We start from the raw sequence: 27,968 nt of genomic DNA, 5'->3' as shown, positions 1-27,968 counted from the left end.
TGTAGATTTTACCACCCCTATCTATACTCCGTCAAGTTTTTCGAGCATGTGCTCCACAATTTCATTATGAAGAATCCTAATTTCCGATTCAACTCAAATTGAATGAATCAAAGAACGATTACATCATTAAATTTCTAAGTGTAGTCATAATATAAAACAACTTTTATAAAAACAAAAAACAACCGTTATGTAGGGCCCATGCTCGGAAAATTGGTCGGAGTATAGATCAGGTGGTAAAACCTACTTGTTTTATAAAATATAAGTGGTTAATCCCGGTTATTTTTAATTTCCAAAAAAAAAAAATTAGTTAATTTTTTTTTTTTTGAATAGAAATAGTTATTTCAATACATGTACATTTACAAATTTTTGTATGTGGCTGGCCACATGGTGCAGCAAGGGTTACTTGTAGGGTGTTACTGGTTTTGTCAGGGGTTACTTGTAGGTATTACTTGTATTCTGGGGTTACTTGTATAGGTGTTACCGGTTTTGGTCGGGGTTACTTATAGGGTGTTACTGGTTTTGTCAGGGGTTACTTGTAGGTGTTACTTGTATTATGGGGTTACTTGTATGGGTATTACTGGTTTTGGTCGGGGTTACTTGTAGGGTGTTACTGGTTTTGTCAGGTGTTACTTGTATTCTAGGGTTACTTGTATGGGTGTTACTGGTTTTGGTCGGGGTTACTTGTAGGGTGTTACTGGTTTTGTCAGGTGTTACTTGTATTCTAGGGTTACTTATATGACTGTTATTGGTTTTGACCAGGGGTTACTTGTAGGGTATTATTGGTTTGGTATGAGATTTTGGTCTGGAGTTACTCAGAATACAAGTAACACATACAAGTAACCCCACGATACAATTATCCAATACAAGTAACCTCATAATATAAGTAATACCATACAAGTAACCCATACAAGTAACCTCAAAATACAAGTAACCCTAAAATACAAGTAACCGTGCCGCATTGAAAAACCTCTTATGTACATTTTGGAGCTGTAATTTACAAAAAAATTAAAAAAAAAAAAATCGCATAATAATTTACGAGTATTTGAAATAGACCCGACCCAATCAGGATTCAGGACAGATTATAGATCTATGCACATGGGCATAATAGTCATTTCTGGTTTAGTCAGTATTCAGTATTCACCTCGCTTCCATTTCCACGGTTTTTTCCTACTTCAGTCTCTCCCTCCATTTTTATTTGCTCTTCTAAATCCATTCTTGTTCTTCCGCCATTGTTGAAGGTATTTCTGCTTCTTAGTTCTTCATCCCATTCTCCTATTTGGCCCGCTTCAGTTGTGCGAAAGACACCGGTAAGTAGTACTGTTCATATATATGTTTCAAATTTTATACATTTGTTGCAAATTTTTGGTGTTGAAATTTAGGGTTTTGGCTGTTTTTTTATTTTTTATTTTTTTATGATGTATGAATAATTGTTTTGGGAACTTGTTTATTGTTTAATTAGTGCATTGAAAATTGAAAATTTGGGTAAATAACAATCTTTTCTCCTTTCTTCAATTGCTGCAAATTATGTATGAAAATAAAGATAAAAACAAAAACTTACAGTAAAGATTCAAGTTTTTAATACAAAATGACAAAAATTGTGATTGATGAAATTCGAATATTACTTACCTTATTAACAATGGACTCCTTTTTGGAGGATTAGCTTTGTACTCAATGAGTCAATGTTTAAGAGTAGGGAGGATTAACAATAAACAAATATTGTGGGAATTTTTTGATTTGAGAGTGACTCTGCAATTTAATTCTCGTCATTGAAACGCATATGGAGAAGAATAGAAGATGAATTTTTTTAAAAAATTTGGAGCATTAGCATCTCCAGTGGTTTACAAAATGGAGTTGCTTGCAAATTAATTAAAATTGCAACCATGTAGTTTACCATTGGAATAGAAAAATTGTTGTTGATAGATCAAGTAATTCTGCTCAAATAAGTTGCTTTAATTAGTGCACTGCATATTTGCATTGTTTCATTCAATTCTTGTTCAACCCTGAATTTCTGTGACAAATTCCTGCTGTATCCAATCTATGACTCTGACAGGATTTAAAGCTCAAAGAGTCGATTTTGTTTGATAGGATGGTCAATAGTAATTGGGATATCATCCATATCCCGGCAAAGTCACCTTTCTTACCCACCCAACAATCTACAGGTTTGTTTTCCCTCTCGATTACCCGCCTTCTTTTGATATTTAATAAGGATTAAGGAAGGAGTAATAATGGTCAAGAGTCCTATGCTTGGTTCTCTTTGAGTTTGAGAACTTAATGTCTCATAGATTGTGGAATTTATACTTAGTTTTACTTTGTTGTTGCTTCTCCTGCAGTTTCTATTTTTTTCTTAGTCTATTGATTGTGCATTTTTGTACTATTTTGTTACCCAGTTGATGTCTTTGCATCAGATATAGATCCAAAACTTGCCAACACTTTAGTCAGGTATACTATGATTCTTCGTCTTTCTTATTATTATAACGAGGAGAATTTTTATCCAATCTTATGTGGGGACACCAAATTTTCATAATTTATAGTTGGTACTTCCTGTGACTTGTACAGTTCTATCTCAAAATCAATCTGAGTGAATTTCCATTCCTATATATTTCCTCTCAAATTCCATGCTACTATTTCAATGTGTAGGAAATTGAATAAAATTGCCCCATTGGAGAATCTTCGACATGTGAAACGAGTGCGTAAGAGTTGTAAAGATGGTAGGTTTTCTTGTTGTTTTCCACTCTTGCTTGCTTTTTACATTTGGGTGTTTGTTTCTTCAAACCAGAGTTCTGTGAATCTTTGACGAGGTTTTCCATTATTTTGTGGACTGTATTTTAACCATGTGGCTCTTGAAATATAGGGTCTGTGAGAAAAAAAAAAAAAAAAAGAAGCTATTTCACTTGTAATCGTATGATGGAAGGGGATATCAGCATAACATCTAGCTGTTATCATACCAACTGTAGCTCATTCCTATGTTCTGGTTTATCTTCAAATTTCTGTTGTGAGACTTCGGATGAACAAAATTTTTATTATGAATCATAAATTTATGCTCTCTTGTTATGTGTCAGCTAAAAGATGCACTCATAGGTTAACCTAATTACGTAGTATATGAACTTAGTGGAAAATAACTCATACTTTTCCAGTTTGCCTTCTTAATGATGTTGATTTTTGTGGAAGCATTATTGCTGAAAGATCTATTGTGTAGAGAGAAAGGAAAAAAGAAAGAAAATAGCTTCCTCCATCATAAGTGATGGGGTTGTTCATCCCAAGTCCCACATGAAAGGAGTAAGGAGGTGAATAGCTCCTTATAAGTGAGTGCACACTCCATTAGTATGAGGCCTTTTGGGAAGGTGCCCTAAAACAAATCCATGCGGGCTAGGCCCAAAGCAGACAATATCGTACTAATATGGAGTAGAGTGTGTGTGCAACCCGTCAAGGTGGGTGACCCGGGCCCAACAATAGGCATTGATTGGGTTAGGTTGGGCTGGCAAGGTCAGGTGTGAAGCATCAATACAAAGGGGGAGGAGAGGTACTTTAGTTGGAGGAATTATAATCAACTAGTTATAAGATAGGTAGTTTGTTAAAGGAAAAGCTCTCTAATTCTTTTTATAGAGCATATTAAATAGAGAAGATCGTGTGTTTCAAAAAAAAAAGAGAAGATTGTGTTGAATATTATGCAGACTTTTAGTTAGCTTAGAGCTAAATGGGAGAATATTAAGCTTCTCAGATGCTTCAATATACTTTATGTTTTTTAATCTCCAGCTATCCAGCTTTGTAAATCATAATTACCTTCTTTTCTTTTCTTTTTTTTTTTTCTGCCATCAATGGTGTCTAAGCTTAGTTAATTCTTAGCAGTTAGCAACGGGGTTAGGGGTTAGCAACAGATTGGAGTCAATTCTTTTTACATTAATTTACTTAAGTACTAGTGTAGTCATAATATATACTCTTAAGCACTGTTTGAATAAAGAACCCAATCTCCTCCAATTGCCATTATCTAGGCATTATGCTTATTTGGTCTTTTTTATGTTATGACAGGGGAAACTCAATTGTCCGTGATTTTATGTCTAACTGGTGAGGATGGAACCGAGCTGGGTTGCATGCCCATGGACTTGCGAGAGCTGACCAATTGTTACCAGTTGAGTCCCTTTGTTACTCAAGTGGGTAATAAAATTATCACTCCATTTCTCCATAGTAGTTAGTTTGAAGAATAAGCTTATTAATTATTAACAAAATTACTGTTTACTTTGGTGGTATAATCTTTGGTGACGATCTTAGAAGAAAAATGGTTTGTTAACATCAATTTAGCCGAAGTAGGAGATGAAGTTTGAAAAATAATAAAAATTGTCAGAAATTATGCATCAAGCCAGCTTATTATATCTATTTAGTCAATGGTACATATTGCTTCAGCCAATCTAGGAGGATGCCCTCTTATTCCACGTGGTTAGCTTATTTATCAAAATACCAGGAATGTTGAGGTTTTTTTTTTTTTTTTTTTTTTTTAAATTATTATTATTATTATTATTTTTTTATAAAGATTTCTCTAATGCTTTGCTATAACTTTATTACGGAGTAATTGCTTAAGTGTTACGCATGAAAGTTATGATAGTTAAAGAAAACTGTAAGTAGTGAAAAAGCCCTAATAAAAAAATATTGGAGCAATTTTTTCTCACTGGCTTTGGGAATTTGCCTAAAAGTTGATTAATTTGCTCATAAATAGCTTAGAGTATAACACCAATTAATTTCACCAAGCCTCTTCATTAATGCCCCCTGTGTCCCTCATTAAAGACCCCAAATCTCTTGGGCACAGGTTTTTAGGTGAGGAATTTTAGTGGAGCATTGTTTAAGAAAAAGAAGGTAGTGAGATAGGGGTTTTTGATGATTAAAAGTGAATTGACTAAGAACTAATGGATGATGGACTCTTCGCTAAATGAGAAATGGACTAGTTAATGGGACAAGACTTTTAGGAGGAATGGGGTCTTCATTAAGGAACAAATGGAGTAGGGAATACAAACTTACTATACCAGCTGGTCAGCCAAACCAACTGAATCAACCATTAGTTGATTTTAGTTGATTACCTAACATATATGTCCTGAGAATGCAGATAATTTTAGGTTACTGGTTACTCTGTGTCATCCTTCAACACTTAGATATTCTCCGTCCTAGCTATCTGGTTCACATCTACCACGTTAAAGGTGCATGAAGACCGTTGTTCCCTCCTCCTATCTGGTTATCCTTTTGTTGGGCTGGCTGGGGGAGTGGAGTAGGGGTGGTGACCTTGGGGTGTGTATGCAAGCATTGAAATTTTCTTTGCTCTGGTATTGCTACCATGTTGCAATCTAAGTTGGGAGAGTTTTGCAGTTTCATTTTTTTTCCCTTGAATTTGTAGGTTTGCAAATATGCTGCGACAACTAAAGAAGAGTGGGAAGAACAATGCAAATTATGGCCCACATCATTTCATCCTCCAACATAGTAAGATGCCAGACATCCTTATCAAGTGCCTGAATTTTTTTTTTAAAAAAACTTGTACTTTATAAGTTTAATTTCTGTTATCCAGTCCCTTTGTAATTCACTTACTTGCTTTTGTCATCCACAATACAGCAACATTGAGGGCATCACTGGCTTTAGTGAAGAAAACTCAACTAGAATATTTAACTACATGAATTTTGCACTTAAGTTGGCAAAATCTGCTGGCAATCAGGTACGGTTACTTCCCCGATAAATCAACTGAGCTCTTATTTCTTGAAGAACGTTGGTTTTAGTGGCTGAAACTGCTGAAACTTCAGCACTCTTAATTGAAATTTGTTAACCTTTCTTACATAAACCTAGGCATATTGACGTATGTCAATTTGTTGTTTGCATTTTCTTGAGTCAGTACTTAAAAATCAGAAAAATATTCGTACGTTAACATTACCTGTCCAATCAGCAACTTCTAGCTTTTAGGTGACTAGCTCAGTTTTGTCATCCTTTTCCCAGATTGATACCCTTCTGTGTGAAAAACCATCTTGCAATATACTTTAGCAGTGAAGTGCTATGTAATGTGAAAACATATGCATACCTTATCACTCCTAGTTTCAATTTCTACAGTTTCAACTAAATAAATGGATTCAGATTAATATTAAATGATTATTAGATATTAGCTCAAGAAATTGTAAGGTTATCATGATGGTGCAATCTTGTGGCAGGAAGGTAAAATATATCATTATATCTCCAAGGGTTGGATTGTTTGTGTCTGAAGGCTGCAGATGCTGTATAATGTTGTTTTGTAACTATGAACCATTATTTTTGTACAAGGCAGTTTGTCAATGCTGCGGTTATTGTGGATCCATCCTCAAATCAAGTAATTACTAGTGCTTGTGATGAAATCTCTTCATGGAACATGCGTCTTGATGGCCATGAAGCACAATCCCTAGATGTGGATGAAGCCTCAACATCTCATACTTATGCTAATGGATCATCATCATTGAATGGGTCTTTTAATGTTTCCAAAACATCATGCAGCAGCATTTCTTGTTTGAACCCATGGCAGTGGACACAGCAAAATCTGTCGTCATCAAGGTCTTGCTTTTGGCACCCCTTGCGACATGCTGCTATGGTAGCCATTGAATATTCTGCAGCAAGGGATAGACGTTTGTTCCCAACTATAGGAGAAGCTAATGAGGAATCTGTTCAGTTGAGTCCTAATGTGACTTCGGCTGTAGGATTGCCAGTCAAGCGACAGAAGACTAATTTAGCAAATGTGAGTTATTATATTTTTGTTTACTATCGAGTTAATCTCAAACAATATTTTTCGGTGCAGTGCTCAGTAGACTTGCCTGACATGAATTTGATTGCATGTTATGTGATTGTTCTATTTACGAATCAGTTATGAGAGAATTGCTCAGTCTTTCTTTAATCTGAAACATTCTGTATATCAGGTGAAGAGTGGTGTTGATGTTCCAGCTGATGGTTTTCTTTCCAAATCAGAAAGACCTTACCTGTGTACAGGTTATGATATATATCTTGCTTGGGAGCCATGTGCAATGTAAGTCCTGCAAAAGTATCTTCTTAAATAACCTTTTTTGAGAAGAGAATGTAGAAGGAGTAGGGGATTGTTTATATGTAAAGTAATCAAAATTTTTATCATCATATCCACGAGAACTTTTGGTTTGATGTGTGATTTTTTTAAGTCTGGCAATTTTATATAATTACATGATTTTGTCGCATTAGACCTTTTGATGCATCTGTTTTGATCTTGAAAAATTTATTGATCCTGTTATATAAGCCTATGTGAGGAAAGATTTTCAAACCATAATTTCCTTGATTGAATAATGTGTTGGCAGAAAAGAAATAAGGTAGGGAATTAGGATTTAGGAAAAGGGTACATGCATATTTAGTTATGACATGGACTGAACCATTGAATTTCAGGTGTGCCATGGCTCTTGTTCATCAAAGAATAAGGCGTATATTCTATGCTTTTCCAAATCCAAATGCGGGTGCTTTGGGCACTGTATACAGACTACAGGGTGAGAAAAGTTTGAATCATCACTATGCAGTTTTCCGAGTTATACTGCATGATAAAGATCTGCCAGTTTTGGAGGATCAACAACAGTAGAGAGATGCTGAGAAAAAAAAGGAAATGCCTGCATCTGAGATTGATCATTAGACAAATAGACATTGTCATCCAGCTTAACGTCCTTAGGTATGCTCCATTCAATGCCATCATCTAACAGCTCTTTCTCATAGGGAGGGATGAGGAAAATGGTGATCATACATATATAATACTTCTGCTCGGTTATCATTTAACAGATTGTTGTATTTTAGACTTTTCGGGAACTGTTTTTTTTATATGGATTATAGAATTGGCTCTTAGTAATTTGATTTGTGTCAGCTCCCTCACTCGGGACGGTTAGAGTTTAATCTATACAGAGATTTTATTGGGGAGAAACACCATTTCTAAGATCTTTATATGATTATCATTTTTATACTGTAAAGGTAGAAATGGTGGTAGTTGTTAAGATTAGACAACAAAATTTTAATTGTGACCTACTTTTTTTTTTTTTTTTTTTTCCCCCTTAAGGAGAGATAGCATGATATTACTATTACCAAAATGTTCAAATCCGAAAATAAAACAGTAAACATGTTGAAGCCTACACATCAGTCTCAAATAAACGTTACAAGAACTTGCTTTATTTTGGCAGAACTTAAATGAAAGAAGCTCATATTTTTTTTTTACTCTAGCTAAGCAGGCATCTTTTGGTCTTCTATGGGGCAAGAACTGCACTGGGCACTCGGGATTGCTCCTCTCCAACCTGCACCACAATTTTGCCACAAAATTTTAAGCCTAGTGCATGATTCCAGGTGAAAAAAAAACTTCAAAAATATTTTAAATTACCTGTAACCAAGGAGAAAATAGTGGAGAAAAATTGAAAATTCGAGTTTGGCGAGATCGTTCCCAGGACACAGTCTGCTCCCAGCACCAAAGGGAAGGAAAGTCCCTAGTTTTGGAACAACGTCCTACAACATAAACGAAGTATTTAGTTTTTGTACGTTAAGTTTTTGTTATGAGAAGAGATTTAGTTTAACTTACATCCCATCTGGAGGGATTGAACTTTATAGGCTCGGGCCAAACTTTGGGATCTAAATGGCAAGTCCTAAACCATATCAACACTTTCCATCCTTTTGGGATAGTATAACCTGTAAAACTTTCTTTTGTTAGTTTTTTTTTTTCTTTTTTCTTTTTTTTTTTTTTAAATATATATACAAGTTAAATGTGTTTTGAATGTGTATCTAACCATTTATCATGCAGTCCAATATTGCCTGAGTGTTTCATCTACAACCTTAATTTCATAGAAGAAATGGTTAGTTCAACGAAGAATGCAAACTCAAAGATAAGGTGGGATGTGAGGAGAAAGTTAGTACTTAGAAATTTTTTTATTTTTTTGACCAGAGTACTTTGTACTTACCTGAGACAAATAAGGCATTTTTCAGGTTTCTTTCAGAGTCAGTCCTTTCTGTCCTGCTGATCTGTTCTTTATAATCTCTTCCTGCTCTGCCTGAAATTCGACGATTTGGTGAAGCATAGAATTGTGAGTGTTATCTAAGCAGTTAAGTTACAAACGTGGAAAAACTGACTCATATTTGATTTTTTTTTTTTTTTTTTGAAACCAGACTCATATTTGATTAATCATAGGATGAAGTGCACGATTTGAAGTGTTTTAGTACCTTGGCTTTCTGAAAAATTTCAGGGTTCTGCTGTACTAAGACAGTAGCCCACATAATGGTATGAGCAGATGATTCATGTCCTGCATTTAAATACATGATCAAAAGATCTATAATCTCTTCATCACTCAATTTTCTCCCATTTTCATCTCTAACTTCAAGTAATTCATCCATCATATCTCTCTTGGCTTTGATAGCAACACCGTCTCTCCTCACTGCCCTTCGTTCATCTATTATTGCTTGTAACACTGCCATGAGATTCTTCCGAGCCTAGTGAAAATTTTCATCCATGATCATATATACATTAGATGGAAAGAAATTGATGACTAAAGCAAGCATATTGAAATGTTGCAAACACAAACAAATTTTCCAATAATACCTTAAGTGCACTATGGTATGCAAATCCAGGGATATTAATTGCCATGGCGCGAAGGCCATGGTTAAGTGTGTGTACTCCTTTTCTAAAGCCTCCAAGATAGACTCGCTCTCTGAACTGAGAAAGATGTACATGATGATACGAAAAGTTAACTTTCGAAGTTGATTAAGAAACTCGATTTCTCCCATTTTGCTCAACTTATCCAAAGTAGTTTTCGAGATATCTTCTATGTACTCTATGTAGTTTGACAGTGCTGCATGTCCATTTATAGGAGCGGCAGTTAATTTCCTAAGACGCTTGTGATCTTCGGAGGGGATAACAATGAAGGAATTCCGACCGATCAACTCCTCAGTTGACATTGGCCAGCCAGGCTTGAAATGTTCATCATCAATCAGGACTTTTCTGCATATATCAGGTGTAGTCACAATTATGCTTGGACTCCCAAACATGAAGGCTTTGTAAATTCCTGTTTTGCCAAATCTGCACATCCAAACATATAATTAAATGTTAAAATGTATAAGTAAAATAAATTAAAATAAAATAGAATGATCTTATTGTAATACCCGAATATTTTATGATTTTATATTATATATTTTTTTTAACAAAAAAAATAGTTATTTTTTATTTATTAAAAAACTTTTCTAATCTCATATTTTTATTTTAGAGTTCGGAAAGGTTTAAAACCTTATTTTAATTTAAATAGGACTCTCTAATTTTAATCGTATATAAACTATTCTTAACCCGTAAAAGATATTTTTATTATATATAAAAAAAAAAGAGCAGCTGCTTTTCCTTCTAGGTTGTGCGCAACTTTCATGCATAAATCAATAAACCCAATTTGACTCTTCTTTAATGTTTCGTTGTATTCTATAATCTCCACCATCATATTACTTGATTTATATGTTAATTGCATCATGAGAGAAGCTGTACCGAATTGTTTGTGGGATTAAAACCGTGAATTGCAAAGTTGTCCACCTAGTTCGTCCCTTGTATTATATATCATGTGCGATTTGTCGAAAGGTTCTCACACTTTATCAATTTGGAGATGTTTGATTGTATTATTTATTATGTGTAATCACACTATATTTTTTAGATGTTTGTATTTTCGTAATGTTATGTGTGATATGATTTATTATTTGTACTCTTTGTATATATGATTAATTATTATGGTTTTATATGATTTAATTAGATTTGAGTATCATATTATTTATTTTTGTTGTATATATTGACTGTTCAATTATTGCTAGGGTTTTAATGTTGTTGTTATAGAGAGTATTGTTTTGAGGATTTAGGGTTGTTAGTGCAGAGTATTATTTTTGGGTTGAGAAACAATTATTTTTGGGTGCTAGTATTATTTCCCTAAGAGTTGAGATATTTTTGAATTGAATTGTTATGTTATTTGGGAACATGTGCCATTGTTGAGATTGTTTATGAATAATTATTTGATCAATGTGTGAGATCAAAAGGTTGAGAATTATTATTTTGATCTTGGTTTGAGGCTCGGCGTTATATAACTTAGTCCTTGGCTTGTTGGTAAGAGGGTAATAATCATGAGTTAAGAATGAGGTACAATCTTTATTATCTATTTTTCTATGGTCCCCTACAGTGGGAATTGACCCGTATGTAGTCTGGTTCAAGGTGTTTTCTAGTTATTGGGAGTATTCAAGTTTTTATACTTGTTGGTTTTATTCGAATTACCCATGTCCAAGGCTAGGTATAGAACAACGAGCATGACACACTTATTGGTTATGAGTTGAGTAAAGGTTCGTACTATTATTCGAGGTTGAGTTTGACAAAAGTTATCTTCAGAGTACAATGTGTAATGTAGTTTCGAACTACATTGTTTAATTGATCTAATAATGTTAATTATTATATTATGCTCTATATTCTGATATGTGGTGATTACTCAGCTTTTTGCTGACGTGTGTGTTGTTTTATTGTGCTATTTGTATTTGCGGCCATGTCTTTTTCTTATGGTGGCCCTGCAACGATCTATTTTGGAATTTGTCCTTAATGGTGAGCAGTCAAGATTTTCTAAGTAGGTTGATCAATTGGTCGTAGCTAAAGGAGCTCAAGTGTTTCGATTAGTGTGATGTCATGAGTTTATAAAGTTGTATAAATAGCTCACCTAGTTTATTGGGTTGTAATTATTGGGATTTTTGTAAGCCTTAACACTCGACAGGTTGTTGAGTGTGGCGGTAATACCTCCGATTTAAGTGTATGCTTCCGCAATTTTATTTAAAGGTTGTCTATTTTTCTTTTATTTCTTATTTATTATTAGCTAGTAAATCGATGGTGTACACTTAAATTATCAACTTAACCACAATATTCTTTCAAAAAAAAAAAAAAAAAAACCAAAAACTTAACCACTGTGTGAGCAAATTTCAATCATGAGGGAAGACTCCCTTAACCTTTGTATATTTTTCTTTGAAAAATAAAATAAATAAATTAAGTCAGCAAATTCGAGTAATTCCTTTTGCATCCATAGAGTTAGACCTGGCAACCCTGACCCATCACGTGACCCGAAAATTGATCCAAACCCCGAAATATACCTAACCCTACCCGAAAGTAGAGTTGACCCTATACCCAAAATGACCCGACACGATTGTGCACAACTCGAAGTTGACCCGGCCTAAAATTGACCCGATATGATTTTAACCTGAATTGTTGTACCTGAACAGAGACCCGATATCTGAATTATTCTGAACTAAATTAACAAATACCCGAATTAAAAATGTTTGGTGCCAAAAATGACTAAAATCCTCAATTATAATTAAACTCACAAACCAAATTGAACTATTGATTTGAGCTTAATTCACCTTAACAACACAAAATTAATGATCCGATTTTAACCTGAACACACTTGACCCAAAATTAATCCAACCCAAGCTGGCCGAAACTTGAATTGACCCGACCCGAACTAACCCAAGCACAACCCGATTGTTACCTAACCTGAAATTGACTTGACCGTATCCGACCCAAATAACCCGTTTGCTACTTCTAAATAGAGTCACCAATGGCCGGTCTAGGTTCCTGTGAGCCCATAAAAACGAAAATCAAAGTCATAAGTGGGCCACTGGGCTGGTCCACCCACCTTCTTGACTTCTACCTCTTATATAAACTTTTTTATTTAACAATCAATTATTTTTTTTTTTTCAATTTGCAAAGATTGGTAATTGGTATTAACAAAAATATTTAAAAATAAAAAAATAAAAAAGACTACCTACTAAACATTGATTATTAGTGTTTAGGGTAATTTTACCCTGCCACGTGGCCCAATCAGAAGGTGACACATGTCATCCCCAGATTGGTCTAAAATGGACCAATCCCTGCTCGACACGTGTCATTCCCGAAATTAAGGGAAAAGGCGGCCTTCAGGCCCAAATCCCGAGAATGCCGCCAAACGGCGCAGCCCACCAATGATTAGGGTTCAGTAACCTAATCAGGGGCACAATTCCCAAAGACACTATAAATAGGGAGATGTCCCTCATTTTGAGGACAAGGTTTTACCATTTATTACACATTTTACTCTTTGATAGAGACATCTTGAGCTTGGAATCCGAGCAGATCCCCACCTAAATTTCCGCACCTTTTTCTCCCTTCAAGTTTCTAACTTGTGCGTCGGAGGCGGAGCACCACCCAACTGGTGTCTCCGTTTGTTTTGCAGGTACAGCTCACCCAGGATCAGTCTTCGTGTTGTAACTCTCCCGAGGGACAAAAACACCCAAAACATTTGGCGCCGTTTGTGGGTAGAGTACCTCGAAGATGGTTCAAGAGTCTGTACCACCCCCTAACCGTCTGGGCGAAGACCCAAAAGTCTTTACAGACCATGAGGAGGATGAGGATCCTCTGGTCGAAACCTCCACAGCCGAAGACGACTCTCTCATAGTCAAGCGCATCCGGCCCAGAGAGACTCTGGAGCGGGGCGCCTCCCAGGCGGGTCCGAGCAGACCTACTGGGCAGCCGGAAGGGGCAACCCAAACGGCAGCTGGATCGGCCCCTATCACCCGAGACGAACTCATGAGGTTCATGACGAGTTTCAAGGGTGAAATTACAAAGCTGATCACCAAAAGCCAGGCTGGCCCAAGTAAAGGTCAGTCGGTGAAGAAGACTCCTCCAGAGAAGGGGAAGTCAGTCAGAAACCGGCAGCCCACTCCTCACCCAAAGGAGAAGGCAACCGGGACCATCGATTGGTCGAAAATTCTCCTTCCTGGGGGGAACACCAATAACCCTCGCCGGCCTCATTAGCCGGTGAGAAGTAAAAAATCAACTCTCGATGCCCGGGAGATCATCAACCGGAAGAGAAATCAATCGCTGTCTGAGTCGGCTTCAACGTCGAACTTTCCAGACAGCTTCAACAACATCTCTGCAGGGAGTGCACCCTCCTTGCATGAGATCCAGACAGGCGGTAATACCGTCCATTCTGGCCCTCATATGATTGGAGCTATCCCGTACGTGCCTACTCAGGCTTACGAACAGTATCCTCCTCACTTCATGCAACCGACCTTCTTTGGGGGTCAGGCGGCATATCCAAATGTCCAGCCATTGGACTGGCAGCTTCGCCTGCTGCGCCTGGGTGAACAACCTTCTGCGTTCACTCGGGAGATAATCGAGGCGGCTCAGCCGACCAAGGTTAAGAATGTGTTGGTTGGTACCTATGATGGTACCACCAATCCGGAAGACCACCTCATGGCTTACACCAACCTCATGTATCTGCAGGGGTTGGATGATGCCACTTGGTGTCGATGCTTTTCGGCTACATTGAAGGGCATTGCCTAACAATGGTTTGACAACCTGCCAGCCGGGTCCATAGACAACTTCAGGAAGCTTGCCTTCCTGTTTGCTTCCAACTTCTCAATGAACATCCCTGCTAAGAAAACAAGCCTTGATTTGAGCACTGTTAAGCAGGGAGAGAGAGAAGGGCTGCGCTCATATGTCAGGCGGTTCAACCTGATCAGAATTCAGATTCAGGGACTGTCTGATGAGGTAGCTTTTACAGACTTTTTTAAAGGTCTGAGAGACGGGTCGACCTTTAAGTTCGACCTAGTCAGAAAAGAGGCTTTCACCCTACAGGCGGCCCTGAGGGAGGCGGAAAGCTACATTCAAGCTACCGACCTCTGCTCGCCTGGTAGCCAGTCGGACTCCAAGAAGTCTGACAAACAGAAAGACAGCCGGTCAGCTCAGCCGACTAAAAACAAAGAAGAGAGCAAGAAAAGAAAAGAAGTCTGGGCGGTTAATGACTCTGACCAGCCGTCCCAGAAGAAAAAGAAAGAATTTAAACCGTACGTCCCCAGGTACGAGTTTAATAAAGACTGCAACTCCATCTTCATGGAGGTAAAGGACCGGCTGTCCATTGAGAAGCCGAATCCTATGAAGAGTTCTGTTCAGACACGGAACAAGAATAAATTCTGTCAGTTCCATGAGGAGGTCGGCCATGACACCAACGACTGCTTCAGTCTTCAGCGTACGTTGGACCGTCTGGCTAACAAAGGGCTGTTGAAGTCCTACATTTCTAAGTCCCCAGCCGGGGCAAAAAAAGAAAAACAAGGGTCAGTCCTCTAAGACTACCCCCCAGCCTGCTAGTAGCTCGGATACCGATAAAGAGCCGGTCTTCACTATAGCAGGCGGATTCTCATGTGGTGGCCCTACCATCCGGGGCACCAAGAGCCATCTTCGAAAGATGGACAAAGATGATGATGAGCAGACGGAAGCCAGCTCCTCCTTCCCAGACGTCTTGATCACTGAGAAGGATAGGGGCAGCGTTCGCCGCCCGCATGATGACCCGGTGGTCATTGAATGTAAGGTTGCCAATAAGCTGGTTGGACGGATCCTTATAGACACCGACAGCTCATCAGACATCATCAGTCTCCGGTGCCTGCAAAAGCTGAAATACAACGTCAGCAGCATGCATCCGGTCACCCACCCTTTGGTTGGTTTTGGGGGTGGGATGGTCTACCCAGCCGGGAGAATTGACTTACCCATCCGGCTGGGAGAGAAAGGCCAGGGACGACATATTGTCGTCAGATTCTTGGTCGTTGAGGAGTTGACCGCCTATAACATCATTCTTGGTAGGCCAACTCTCAACGTAGCCAAGGCAGTAATCATCCCTTCCCTCATGCTCATCAAGTATGAGAGGGATGACGACTCTGTTGGTTCCTTGAATGGGGATCAGAAGACGGCCCGAGAATGTTATCTCTCAGCCGTCCGAGATACCGTGGCCTCAGGCGGTCAGGAACCAATAGACCTTGACAACGTCAAGGATGCCGATCCAGCTCCTGCCCCATCAGCAGCCGGAAAGAAAAGAAAAGCTCCTCTGCTGGTGGAGGTGAAAAAAGTGAAAAAATAGCAATCACTGACCGGTGAACGGTCAGATGAGCTCCGTCCCCAACCGGCTGGAGAAAGCATTGATCTCGTACTGGACGATAGCCGTCCAGAACGCACTGTTAAGGTTGGGACGGTTGCTCATGCTACCTTGGGTGCAAGCTTGCACCTTCTGCTGAAAGAATTCAAAGACATTTTTGCCTTTGAAGTGGAAGAGATGCCAGGCGTCAGCCCAAATCTTGCTGTCCACAAACTCGCCGTGGACCCCAAAAAGAAGCCTATCCGGCAAAAGAAAAGAAACCACGGTGAGGAAAGAAGTCAGGCGGCAGCTGCCGAAGTAAAAAAGCTACTAGACGCCAGGTTCATTCGGCCTTGTAATTTCCCCGACTAGGTGGCCAATGTCGTCCTTGTGAAGAAACCGAATGGGACCTGGCGCATGTGTGTTGATTACACAGACCTCAACAAGGCGTGTCCAAAGGACAGTTATCCGCTTCCAAAGATCGACAGTCTGGTCGATTCTACAACCGGTCATGCCTTGATGAGTTTTATGGATGCCTACTCCGGCTTCCATCAGATACCCCTGTGGAAGAAAGATCAAGAGAAGAAGGCCTTCGTCACTGATCAGGGGCTATTCTGTTATACTGTGATGCCGTTTGGCTTGAAAAATGCGCCTGCCACTTTCCAACGGATGATTAATATGGTCTTCATTAATCAGATTGGGAGGAATGTGGAGGCGTACATTGATGACATGATAGTCAAATCCAAGCTACAGACGGATCACCTTGCTGATCTCCGAGAAACATTCACCACCCTCAGGCGGCATAAGGTTATGTTAAATCTTAAGAAATGCGTCTTCGGTGTTGAGTCTGGGAAGTTTCTCGGATTCCTGATTGATCAAAGGGGGATAGAGGCTAACCCCGAAAAGATACAGGCGGTGATTGACATGAAGTCACCCCGCTCTGTTAAGGAAGTTCAGAGACTCACCGGTTGTCTGGCCGCCCTGGGGAGGTTCCTCAGCCGGTCAGGTGACAAATGCCTCTACTTCTTTCAAGCAATCAGGAAGAAGACCAGATTTGAATGGGGGGATGATGCTGAGGCGGCGTTCCAGAGGTTGAAAGAGCATTTACATTCTCTGCCTAGGTTGGTCAGTCCTTTGCTTAGGGAGACGTTGTACATGTATTTAGCCGTCTCAGACCATGCCCTCAGTGCCGTTCTCCTTGCTGAGCGAGACGACGTGCAGTTCCCGGTTTACTTCATTAGCCATGTTCTTAAAAATGCTGAACTCCGGTACCCCATGGTTAAAAATTTTGGCCTCGCTTTGTATATGGCATTCAAAAAATTGAAGCCTTACTTTTTGGCACATCCGGTGGTGATTTACACGGACCAGCCACTCAAGCGGCCAATGTCTACCTTGGACTCATCCGGGAGAATGTTGAAATGGGCTATTGAAATGCAAAGCCTTGAAATCACTTACGAACCAAGAAAGGCAGTGAAAGGTCAGGCGTTTGCCGACTTCATTGTGGAAATGACTCGTCCGGTGGCTCCGGATAATCTTGATCAGGTTTGGAAAGTGTACGTAGACGGGATCTCTACAAAGAACGGCTGTGGTGCAGGCGTAATTTATGAGTCTCCTGAAGGAGACAAATTTGAATATGCACTACGCTTCAAGTTTCAGGCCTCTAACAATGAGGCGGAATATGAAGCCCTGCTAGCCGGCATACGCATGTGTAAGGCGGCAGGGGCCATGAAAATTGACGTCTACTCTAATTCTCAATTGGTTGTTAGCCAGTATGAGGGAAGTTATGAGGCTACCCATCCGGCTATGATTAAATATCTTCAGGAAGTCAAAGAAGAGACCAAGGCACTTGAGGAATTCCGGCTGAATCAGGTGCCTAGGTCGGAAAACAACAAGGCAGATGCATTGTCAAAGCTGGCATCTTCTGCCTGCCATGATACGCCTCGGTCAGTCTTCTGGGAAGTTCTTGAAAAGAGAAGCATCTATGAGGATCCCGTTGGAATTCTGGACCGAAGCTCTACCTGGATGGATGGCATCCGGGCCTATCTCTCAGACGGCACACTTCCTGATTCGCCACAGGAAGCAGCCGTCCTGAAAAAGCGAGCTGCAAGATTCGAGTTGAAAAATGGAGAACTCTTCAAGGCGGGGCTTCTGAAGCCTTTGTTGAAGTGTGTCACCCCAGAAAAGGGGAAAGAAATTCTCGAAGACTTGCACTCGGGATTCTGAGCCTCTCACATAGGCGGCAGGTCCCTAGCCGTCAGAGCCAGATGACATTAATTTTGGCCCACTCTTGAGGCGGACGCCAAGGAGTTGGTGAAGAAATGTGACAAGTGCCAAAAATTTGGCAAACTCATTCACCGTCCGGCTACTAGTCTGACGGCCATCCACAGCCCAATCCCGTTTGCAAAATGGGGCATGGACATTCTAGGTCCTTACACGCCTGCTCCAGGCGGTAAGCGCTATATCTTAGTGGCTGTGGATTACTTCACCAAGTGGGTTGAGGCTGAGGCGGTTAAAAACATCAAGATCTCAGACGTAATTTCCTTCATCTGGAAGAACATTATCACCCGGTACGGGGTACCCATATCTATGGTTTTTGATAATGGTCCTCAGTTTGAGACGCCTCAGCTAAAAACTTGGTTGGGAGATCAGGGGATCTCAAGCTATTTCGCATCTGTTGGCCGGCCCCAAGCAAACGGCCAAGTTGAAGCTTTCAACAAACTCATTTCAGACGGCATTAAAAAGAAAATAGAAAGAGCTGGTGGCTTATGGGCAGAAGAATTAATCCATGTCCTGTGGGCCATCCGGACAACAGCGAAAGGGGCAACCGGTGAAACCCCATTTCTTATGGTTTACGGTGCTGAAGCCGTCTTGCCCATCGAACATTACGAGCCGACTCTCAGAGTCATGCTGTATGACGAAAAGGCAAACTGGGAAGCAATGCGCCTGCCATTCACTCCCAGAACGCAGGGGCAATGCCGCCTTGCGTCATGAGATTTACCGTCTGAGAATGACGAGAGCCTACAACAAAAAAGTACACAAGCGTCCCTTGAAAGTTGACGACTTAGTGTTACAAAAAATGGAGGAAACCGGTAGGGCCAATGAGTTGGGAAAGCTAACCCCAAATTGGGAAGGCCCCTACCGGATCTATGAAGAAGTAAGGGACGACACCTACCGCCTGGAAACTCCAGATGGCAGGCGCCTGCCTAGAACTTGGAATGTAGACAATCTAAAAAAGTACTACTTCTGAGAATGTAAACTTTTTGTAAACAGTGAGTCAGTTAATGAAGATTCAGACTTTGCTTGAAAAATTATCGTTTGATTATCCATCCGGGTAATATCCAAGCGGATTCCTCATTTACCTAACTAAGTTCGATACTTAGTGAAGGTTTCATTTGTTAGTCCGCCTGGGTAATACTCGGATCTCTTGTTTATTTAAGTTTGATACTTTGTTTATTCAACTGCTTGACTATCCGCCTAGGTAATACTCAGACGGATTCTCCATTTATCTAACTAAGTTTGATACTTAGTATGATCAAATATTTGTCTGTCCGTCTAGATATTACCCAGACAGACTCGTATGCTAAAAAAACTAAGTTCGATACTTAGTGTAAATTCAACACTGATTAAGAAACTAAGCACAAAAACGTTTAGTGGCTACACAACCGGTCTCAAACAGGACCAGAGGCTAAAATGGCCGGATGGTTGCTATTTTTATAAAATCGCCTGTCCCAACATGGACAAAGGCGTCCGGCGACACCCCTCCGGGTGCAATCGTCGCAGAGAACAGATTATCTGTCGGTTCTACGTATCCATGCAGACGACAAAAATTGAACGACCAAATTGGTTAACTCATAGCCGTCTGACTAAAATAACCTACGAAGAACGAATAAGTTCCTAAATACCGGATGCCCATAGGCATCAGTTGGTAACCGGCTGAAGTTCTCACATAGGTTATTTATTTTAAAATTGCACCTCACCCCAATTGGGGCAAGAGTTCAATGGCTATGAAATCTCTACCAAGACGGGCATAACCCGTCTGTGTAGTGACTGAAACGCCTGTTGGTGTACGGCTGTGCACTTGGTTTAGGGCACTACTGTGATTGATTGACTTACAAACATATCATGCTCTTTGCAGCATCAGACGTTTTCAAGTCAATCAACCAGCTCCAATTGAAACCAATCACACAGCCGTCCAGGGGCATGGACAGCCGGACTACTGATTAGTTAGGCAAGAAATTGCCGCATGCTTTTGATAAGTTAGGCAAAAATTAAAATTTGCAAAAAACAAAAATTCAAATGTTAAATGATCAAAACCGACTTAGTCAGTGCAATTCATAAAAGTCCATCCAACCAAACGGTTGTAATGGATCAAATGTTAACCGGACCCCATCCGGGAGAAAGAAATTGTTAATTAACCCGGCTCCATAGCCGGTAAAAACACAAATACTCGGCACGCTGGCCGGAAAAAGCAAGTTTTGGCATACAGCCGCTGAATAAAAATTAAAAAGCAAAGACTGGCATACTGCCGCTAAGGGGTCACTTCTGGCTTGCAGACGGAGCCTCCTAGTTCTCCCCCTTCTCCTCATCATCTGAGGGAATTTGGTGCGCTTCGCCGGGACCAGGAAGCTCAGGCGCGGATGGCTCACTGTTGCTGTGCCAGGCTTCAAAGGAGGCAGGCTCTGGCTCACCTTGCTCTCTCAAGTACACCACGTACTCGGCATAGCTGTGTGCCATTGCCCAGATGCTATAATCAGCTTCTGGGTACAAGGCAGCCCAAACAATCTTCATACGGGCGTCGTTGTCAGCATCACTCTCAGCAACAAGGCGGTTTTGCTCCGCCTCTAGGGTTGCTGCAAAGTTTTTCTGAGCTTAAGCAGCATCCTTCTCCAGCCTCTCAACTTTTGTTTTCAGTTTGCCAAGGTCCGCTTGGGCCTTCTTGAGCGCCTCATCAGCCTGCTTGGCGCTCTCGTTTGCCTTCTTCTGGGCCTCCTCCGCCCCCTTCTTGGCCGTCTCAACATCCGTTGCCCGCTGGTCGGCCGCCTTCAGATCTAGCTCTAGCTGCTGGATTTTAGACGCCTGTGTTATAATTATTGCTTTAGTTTCAAGTTCATTTACGATAGTTGAGTGGAAAGAAATATTATCAGCGTCTATGGCGGACTTCTTGGCCCTTTTTACCTCTTCCCGTTTGCGGGAATAAGGACGTTTGAGCCCGTCCACCCGCAGCATGGCCTGCAAAAGCAGGCGGTATAAGAATTACAGGCGGGATAATTACTTGGAAAAAATAACATTGAATTGACAAGTTTCTTACCTCAGCCAGAAGGGATAGAATGCGTTCAAGATTGAATGTCTCTATCCCAGGGATATTGTCCTTATCCTTCTTCCGAACGGCATCCAGCATGGCCTTGGCGTGCTTCTGGACGTCTGGCCAGCGGGGAGATTGATCTGCACCACAATCAATACGTGATGAGTGCGAAACTAAGGCAACACCTATCTGTTGCCGACCGTCTGAGGATGACGTCTGTTGGGAGTGGGATTTCACCCGTAAAGGCCACCCCAGCTCAAGCGGGGATTCAAAAGGGTTCTTACCTTCAGAGCCGGCCAAGCGGGAAACGCTTGCAGGCGTGGTGAACCCCGCGGCTGCTGATAAGGGGTTGACAAGATCAAGGCACACGCTTCCGCCTACCTTCTCGAGTCGCCCCGCTATCCGCATCGTCCTAGCCCCGGCTGAGGCGCCAGGAGTTGACGCAGAGGCAGACTTTTTTATTTTATTGAGAACGGCTGGGGCCTCCTCTCTAGCCCGTTTGAGATTCTTCTCAAACGATTTCCCAACTTCTCCCCCCTGTGAAAATACACAAGTAAAGGTTAATATCCGGGCAAGACAGTTTATAAAATAAACTTAAGAAAGGGTCAGGCGCTCAATACCTTGGCCCTGAGCTCGGCCGCAGCTTTCTCCACAAGATCTTTGCGGATGGTCGCAGAAGACCGCTTGGGAGTTTTCTCCGACTGCAATATGTTTAGCGCTTCTTCTGCAAAAAAGAAAGAAATTGATCAGAATCATAAATCAATTCCGATAGAAAAATACTACAGACGGTGTGAACCCAGGCGCATACGTTTATTAAAAATGTGCCCTAGCCCGCAGGCGGCTAGGAAACATTCATCCCTGAACCAGGCGCTCTTGGGAATCCAATTTTTAGGGACTTTTATTGTTTCCCCAGTTGACAGAGTTGCGTTTGTGAGGCCGAAAAAGTCTGCCTCGATTATTTTGTCAAAGTCTTCCTCTGGGATCCGGGGAAGAGCGCACTTCCTGCCCAACAATTCGGGCTTCTTATTGTACAGACGGAATTCATAATTTTCCCATCTGGTTGGGGCTGACATCAGGTAGAACCTGTGCTTCCAGCCATCGAACTTGGAGACCTTGTCCAAGGTCATCATGTATTGCGGCTGTGTGGTTAGAGTATACCACGCCCTCCAGCCGCCTGGGCTTCTGCTGAGATAATGCATGCTTGCAAAGGCCTTCCAGCCGGGGTTAAGCCCTTGGAACTTGCAGGCGGCAACATACCCCAGAATGTTGGTCCAGGAGTTGGGGGTAAGTTGCCAGACCCCAAGGTCGTAGCCTCTCAAAATTGCCTTCACCGCCTGGTGAAGGGGGAAGCGAAGGCCGGCTTTGAACGCCGCCTCATAACAGCCAAAATAGCTGTTGGCGTTCTCTTGATCATCCCCCCAAGCGATGGTGCCCAGCTCAGGCAGCACCCGGATCTTATACCCGTCTCCAAGCGGGTGCATTTTCTTAAAGTTCTCTAAGTTCTCCCCCATCTAGATTCGGTCCTTGGAGGGGACGTGGATGCTGAAGGGATCGTCCTTCTCATTCCACTTTTTCCTTTCTTCCTCCTCGCTATCCGGAAGAGGGGGCAAGTCATCGCTGCTCTCGAAGGTAGAGGCGGAGCTGTCGCTCTCCGTCTCCCCCTCGCTTTGGTCCATGGGGGTAGAGGCGGCCTCGTCGCCGCCTTGGTCACACTCTTCCAAGAAAGAGTCAGCAGGGGTTGAAGGGGCGCGCGGAGGGGATCTCTCCAGAGCCGTCTGGTCTCCCTGACCAGACGATTCTCCCTCAGGCGTTTGGCCGCCTGAGCCTTCGCTTCTATAATTCGGATCAGTGGCCGTCTGCATTGTCCGAGCCATGGTGTCCTGCACAGACACATAACTGGTCGGAATCCATGGCAAAGGGTGGTCCCAACACCCCGAGCCGGCACTCCCAGTCCTAGACTCAGCCGTCCCTGGTGACCGGCTAGACTCTAACCTAGGTTGTGCCGTGTGTGTTGGTGATGCATCCATTTATTGCAAGAAATATGTACAAACGGTGAAAAAAAAGAAAAGAGCTGAGAGAGACAGAGACGATACCTTTGGATTTGATATCTGAAGGAAGGCGGGTCCGGCTGGGTTGCGGAAGAACAAAGTTTCTTGCTCGCGCCTGACTCAAACGGATGTCTTCTGCTCTCTCGAAGTTTCTCTCTAGAATTTTTTTGTAAACGTACAAAATTATGAGGGTAAAACAGGTATATATAGAGGGTAAATTTGGGGGCATTTCCGTAATTTACCCGGAAGATGAACGGTTACTCTGTAACGGTAAAATTACCGCCAGCCGGAGCGTGACATGTGTCACAGATGCCACGTGGCGTGCCACGTCACATCTGTGAGGGGCAAAATGTTTAGGGTAATTTTACCCTGCCACGTGACCCAATCAGAAGGTGACACGTGTCAGCCCCAGATTGGTCTAAAATGGACCAATCCCTGCTCGACACGTGTCATTCCCGAAATTAAGGGAAAAGGCGGCCTTCATGCCCAAATCCCGAGAATGCCGCCAAACGGCGCAGCCCACCAATGATTAGGGTTCAGTAACCTAATCAGGGGCACAATTCCAAAAGACCCTATAAATAGGGAGATGTCCCTCATTTTGAGGACAAGGTTTTACCATTTATTACACATTTTACTCTTTGATAGAGACATCCTGAGCTTGGAATCCGAGCAGATCCCCACCTAAATTTCCGCACCTTTTTCTCCCTTCAAGTTTCTAACTTGTGCGTCGGAGGCGGAGCACCACCCAACTGGTGTCTCCGTTTGTTTTGCAGGTACAGCTCACCCAGGATCAGTCTTCGTGTTGTAACTCTCCCGAGGGACAAAAACACCCAAAACAATTAGCTTTCAAAAAAAACATCTATACCTAATATTTAAAAACACAAACCATCATGCCATCATGCCACATGTACACTTTATTTTTCACCAATGCAATGCCATATGTCACCTCAATTAACATTTTATTTAATGAATCCCCTTTCCCATTTTTTTTTTAAAAAAAAACTAGCTTTAATTCAATACGACATGTATGAATGTTGTTTGGTTCACTTTCCCTCAACTTAATGTCTTCTACAATTACATTTAATTTTCACCCTTTTATAAACTATTTATTTTCCAATAAAAATATGCTATAAAATAAAAATTAATATTGTATACATATAAATAATCCGTGCATTGCACGGGACAGAAGGCTAGTTGATTATTAAACAATTACTAACATTTGTTGAATAAATAGATTGTCTTCTAAAATTAAATGTACCATGTGCAATAACACAAATCTAATCTAATCATATAACTAATATATAAAGCTAAACTTTTAGCCAGGTCATGACATTGCGACACTTGGTGCTCTAACTTTTCGCCAAGTGTCGCGCCACATTGGATAGATTTAAATAGAAGTTGGTTTATAATTCTATTTGGATAGAATTTTAGGATAAAATTGTTAATTTAGAGTTTTATTATCAATAAAATATCTAATATAATGGATACATGTCAATTAGGGTTGGATCATGAAACATCTCGAATTTGGTCACTTCAGGTTATGAGTCAAGAAATGTTCATCCCTTGCCCAAAGTTTTGGGTTCGGGTCAATCCGACATACTTTGAACATTTATTTTATTTAGTTTATTTTTTGCTATTTTTTTTTAATTATTTTTAATGTATGAAAGCAAACATTTTCACCAACATTATTATTAGTCATTACATGCTTACTAGATAGCAAATCGTCAGAAAATCACATAAACTCCTAACTAATTTTGTAGCAATGATATATTTTAAATTTTAACGTCGCATAGATTATAAATTTATCCTAAAATTCAATAAACGACCAAGGCATCGCACGGGGCACTAAACTAGTATATATATAAAGGGGAGTTTTTCCCCGAGTTTTTAGAGAGTCACGTAGGATTTAATTTTCTTAGCGCGCCATGTAGGATTATGAATTTAAGTAGTAGCCAATTAATTAAGAGATTATTAATTTCTTTTACAATTAAATAATTCAAATGCCACGTAAGCAAAATTAGCAAATGAAATTTTAAAGTTTAAATTAATTAAATACAATATATTATCTTTTGATATTAGGAATTTTATCTGATATTCTAAAACTAATATAATAACAATTTTAATCACATAAATATGAAAAATATTTTTTAAATAAAAATACTGACAAACCGTGCATCGCACGGGATTTTTAATTTATTTTACAATTAAATAATTCAAATGCCACGTTAGCAAAATTGACGAATGAAATTTTAAAGTTTAAATTAATTAAATATAAAATATTATCTTTTGAGATTAGAAACTTTATCTAATATTTTAAAGCTAATATAATATGTAGTAACAAAAATCACATAAATATGAAAAATATTTTTTAAAAAAAATACTAACAAACCGTGCATCGCACGGGCTTCATCTAGTACATTACAATTTTACAAATTTTCTTTATTAACACAAAATTATAGAGAGTTGAGCGTACACAAACAAGATAGTCTGATCTAGCCTAGTTTGATATGAATTTTTTTTCTCTAATATGGCATGATTAATTTCAATCAAATAAGAATAAGTAATAACTTGCTTAAATAAGTAAACTGACAAGAGAATAGATAAATAGTAACTTGGCGAGAAAGGTGTTGACAAAAGAATCTAGATTAGAGGATTTGAAAGCTGCCAGAAAAGACCACATATTGCCTATAAAAGGCAAGCCAAAGTCACCCGGTGGCAAACTATCCCCAAGTTTTGATTCATGCACCCAACCATGAACTTTTCTTAACACCAAATTTAGTACCCATAATAACCCCAAAGTAAAGATTGCCACCTTTGAAACAAAGTTGAATTCCATTTTTCTATCTCCGGATAGCTTTTTTAACACCTACACAAACCAAATAAATATAATCAACAACTAAACTTAATATATAATCTGATCCATCCAAAACTAATTGTCACATAATGATAGTTCTAATATGTGACAAATCTGACAATTAGTTTTCGACAGATGGTGTAAGCGTCTATATTACAAGTTTATGGAAAAACAAACAATGGTTACAATGCTTTTTTTATAAATAAATAAATAAATAAATAAATAATAAAAGAAAAGGAAAAAAAAAATGAGAGTGTGCATGCCTTTGAGAAATGATGAAATGAATATTGTTTTTGTGAATGTAAGTGAATAGTATTGGGGGTTTATATTGATGATGAAGCAAAGATTATGTGGTATGCTAGCTAGTTTTGTTTGATTTCTTTATTTCTTTTTTCTATCGTTTTTTTGTTTATTTGTTGCTCCCTCATATGTGGCTTGATTTTATAATTCATTTAGCTTGATTTGTTTCCTTTTTTGTTTGATTTATTTCCTAAGGATTAGCTTGATTTCTTTCCTTAAGTACTAAATTTTTTAATTAGTGGGTAGGTTTCAATTTGAATATGTTAAGGAGACAAATCTAAGAGATGTCAAGTTAGATATCAAATTGTCCAACTGTATTTAATTTTTTAGATATCTAGGAAGCATGACATTCTTATTGTTTTTGATTTTTGGATGGATTCAATACACATGTTGTATCACCCCAAATAATGTACATCAATTAAGATGGCTGACATCCATGCTCACATGTCATTTAAGGCTAGGTTCTGATTACTTGATCTGATTTTTAAATTTGACGAAACTTTGACCTTATTTGTAAACTACTTATACTATTTCTATTTACCTGATTTTTTACTAATTTGAATTTGTCTAAACTTATTTGAACTCATTTGACTTTAAAAATTAATTTTAATTTAGTTTGTAGACACCAAAAAATGTCTCCCCGACTGAAACCTGATGATAAGTAAAACCTTTCACCGCCATTTGGTTCGAGTAAGTATGTATTGAAAGAAATTAAAGGAACACTTGATTCTTGCTTAGAAATCCATACAATTTTTATCTTTTCCCTGTTTTATTCTTGTATATACTGTAGCTTTTTTAGGGTTACGGGCACTGTTTTCTCCTCACATTCTCTATCATATTCTTCTTCTCTTAAACTCTTATCTCATAAATCTTTCACAATTCCTCCTTCAAGTGTTCCTAGACATCAATACTTTACCCAAACCTCTATCAACGGTCCACGCCTCCACGTCGTGAAAAGGTTGATGATAAACTCTGAGGGTTCGTTTCTATCTAAACTCAATTTAATTTGTTTTAGCAAATTTTGATTTATATATTTTATTAAATTTTAAAAATCTTGTATTCATGATATAGTTGCATTGTAAGGTTTCACAATCGAAGTAACTAGATTTAATTATTGTTTCATTTAATTTATTCTACGAGTTATGTTCTTGCTAGCATCATGTTTAGGGAACTAATAATTACTATTAGTATCATATTTAGGTGTTGTATTAATCTTGTTAGTATCATGCTTAGGATTTTGTTAATAATTATTTAGTATCATGTTTATGATGCTTTTAATTCGTTCTCTAATTACTATAGCATTAGCATTGCTTAGCTTCCAATTCCATTATGCACTCTTATTAAATTTATTTAATTTATTCTATTGCTTTGATCACCTATATTGCATGTTTAATTGGGAATATGTAATTAAAAAACACGCCTATAAGATAATTTGGAAAACCTGTTTAGATTCCCATTAAATTAAAGAAAACATATCGAATTGAATTTAGATTGAAACCCCTTAGAGTTTTTTTTTATCAACCTTTCATGCCGTGGACCGCCAATAGAGCTTCGTGTGA

General features: G+C 39.6%; 1 protein-coding gene and 1 pseudogene across 2 annotated transcripts; one reads left to right on the top strand and one right to left on the bottom strand.

Annotated features, from left to right (window-relative positions):
• Positions 1 to 662: 662 nt before the first annotated feature.
• LOC110720436 (probable inactive tRNA-specific adenosine deaminase-like protein 3) lies at positions 663 to 8,376 on the top strand. 2 transcript variants are annotated; one of them, XR_002511329.1, is made up of 11 exons: positions 663 to 1,307; positions 2,051 to 2,159; positions 2,388 to 2,439; positions 2,638 to 2,708; positions 4,027 to 4,148; positions 5,378 to 5,460; positions 5,590 to 5,689; positions 6,287 to 6,727; positions 6,906 to 7,012; positions 7,396 to 7,669; positions 8,209 to 8,376. XR_002511329.1 is itself a non-coding variant. In XM_021899469.1 (10 exons), exons 2-10 carry the CDS (start codon positions 2,087 to 2,089, stop codon positions 7,580 to 7,582), a joined length of 1,236 nt encoding a protein of 411 aa, XP_021755161.1. In that variant the 5' UTR covers positions 663 to 1,307; positions 2,051 to 2,086; the 3' UTR covers positions 7,583 to 7,961. The 2 variants fall into 2 exon arrangements, 1 of the variants encoding a protein (XP_021755161.1); XM_021899469.1 differs by lacking the exon at positions 8,209 to 8,376 and having other exon boundaries at positions 7,396 to 7,961.
• Positions 7,991 to 26,774, bottom strand: LOC110720435 (annotated as a pseudogene).
• Positions 26,775 to 27,968: the final 1,194 nt, after the last annotated feature.

This window comes from Chenopodium quinoa, unplaced genomic scaffold (assembly GCF_001683475.1).
Source record: "Chenopodium quinoa cultivar QQ74 unplaced genomic scaffold, ASM168347v1, whole genome shotgun sequence".
Taxonomy (NCBI): domain Eukaryota; kingdom Viridiplantae; phylum Streptophyta; class Magnoliopsida; order Caryophyllales; family Amaranthaceae; genus Chenopodium; species Chenopodium quinoa.
This window is presented reverse-complemented; position numbering and strand designations above follow the sequence as displayed.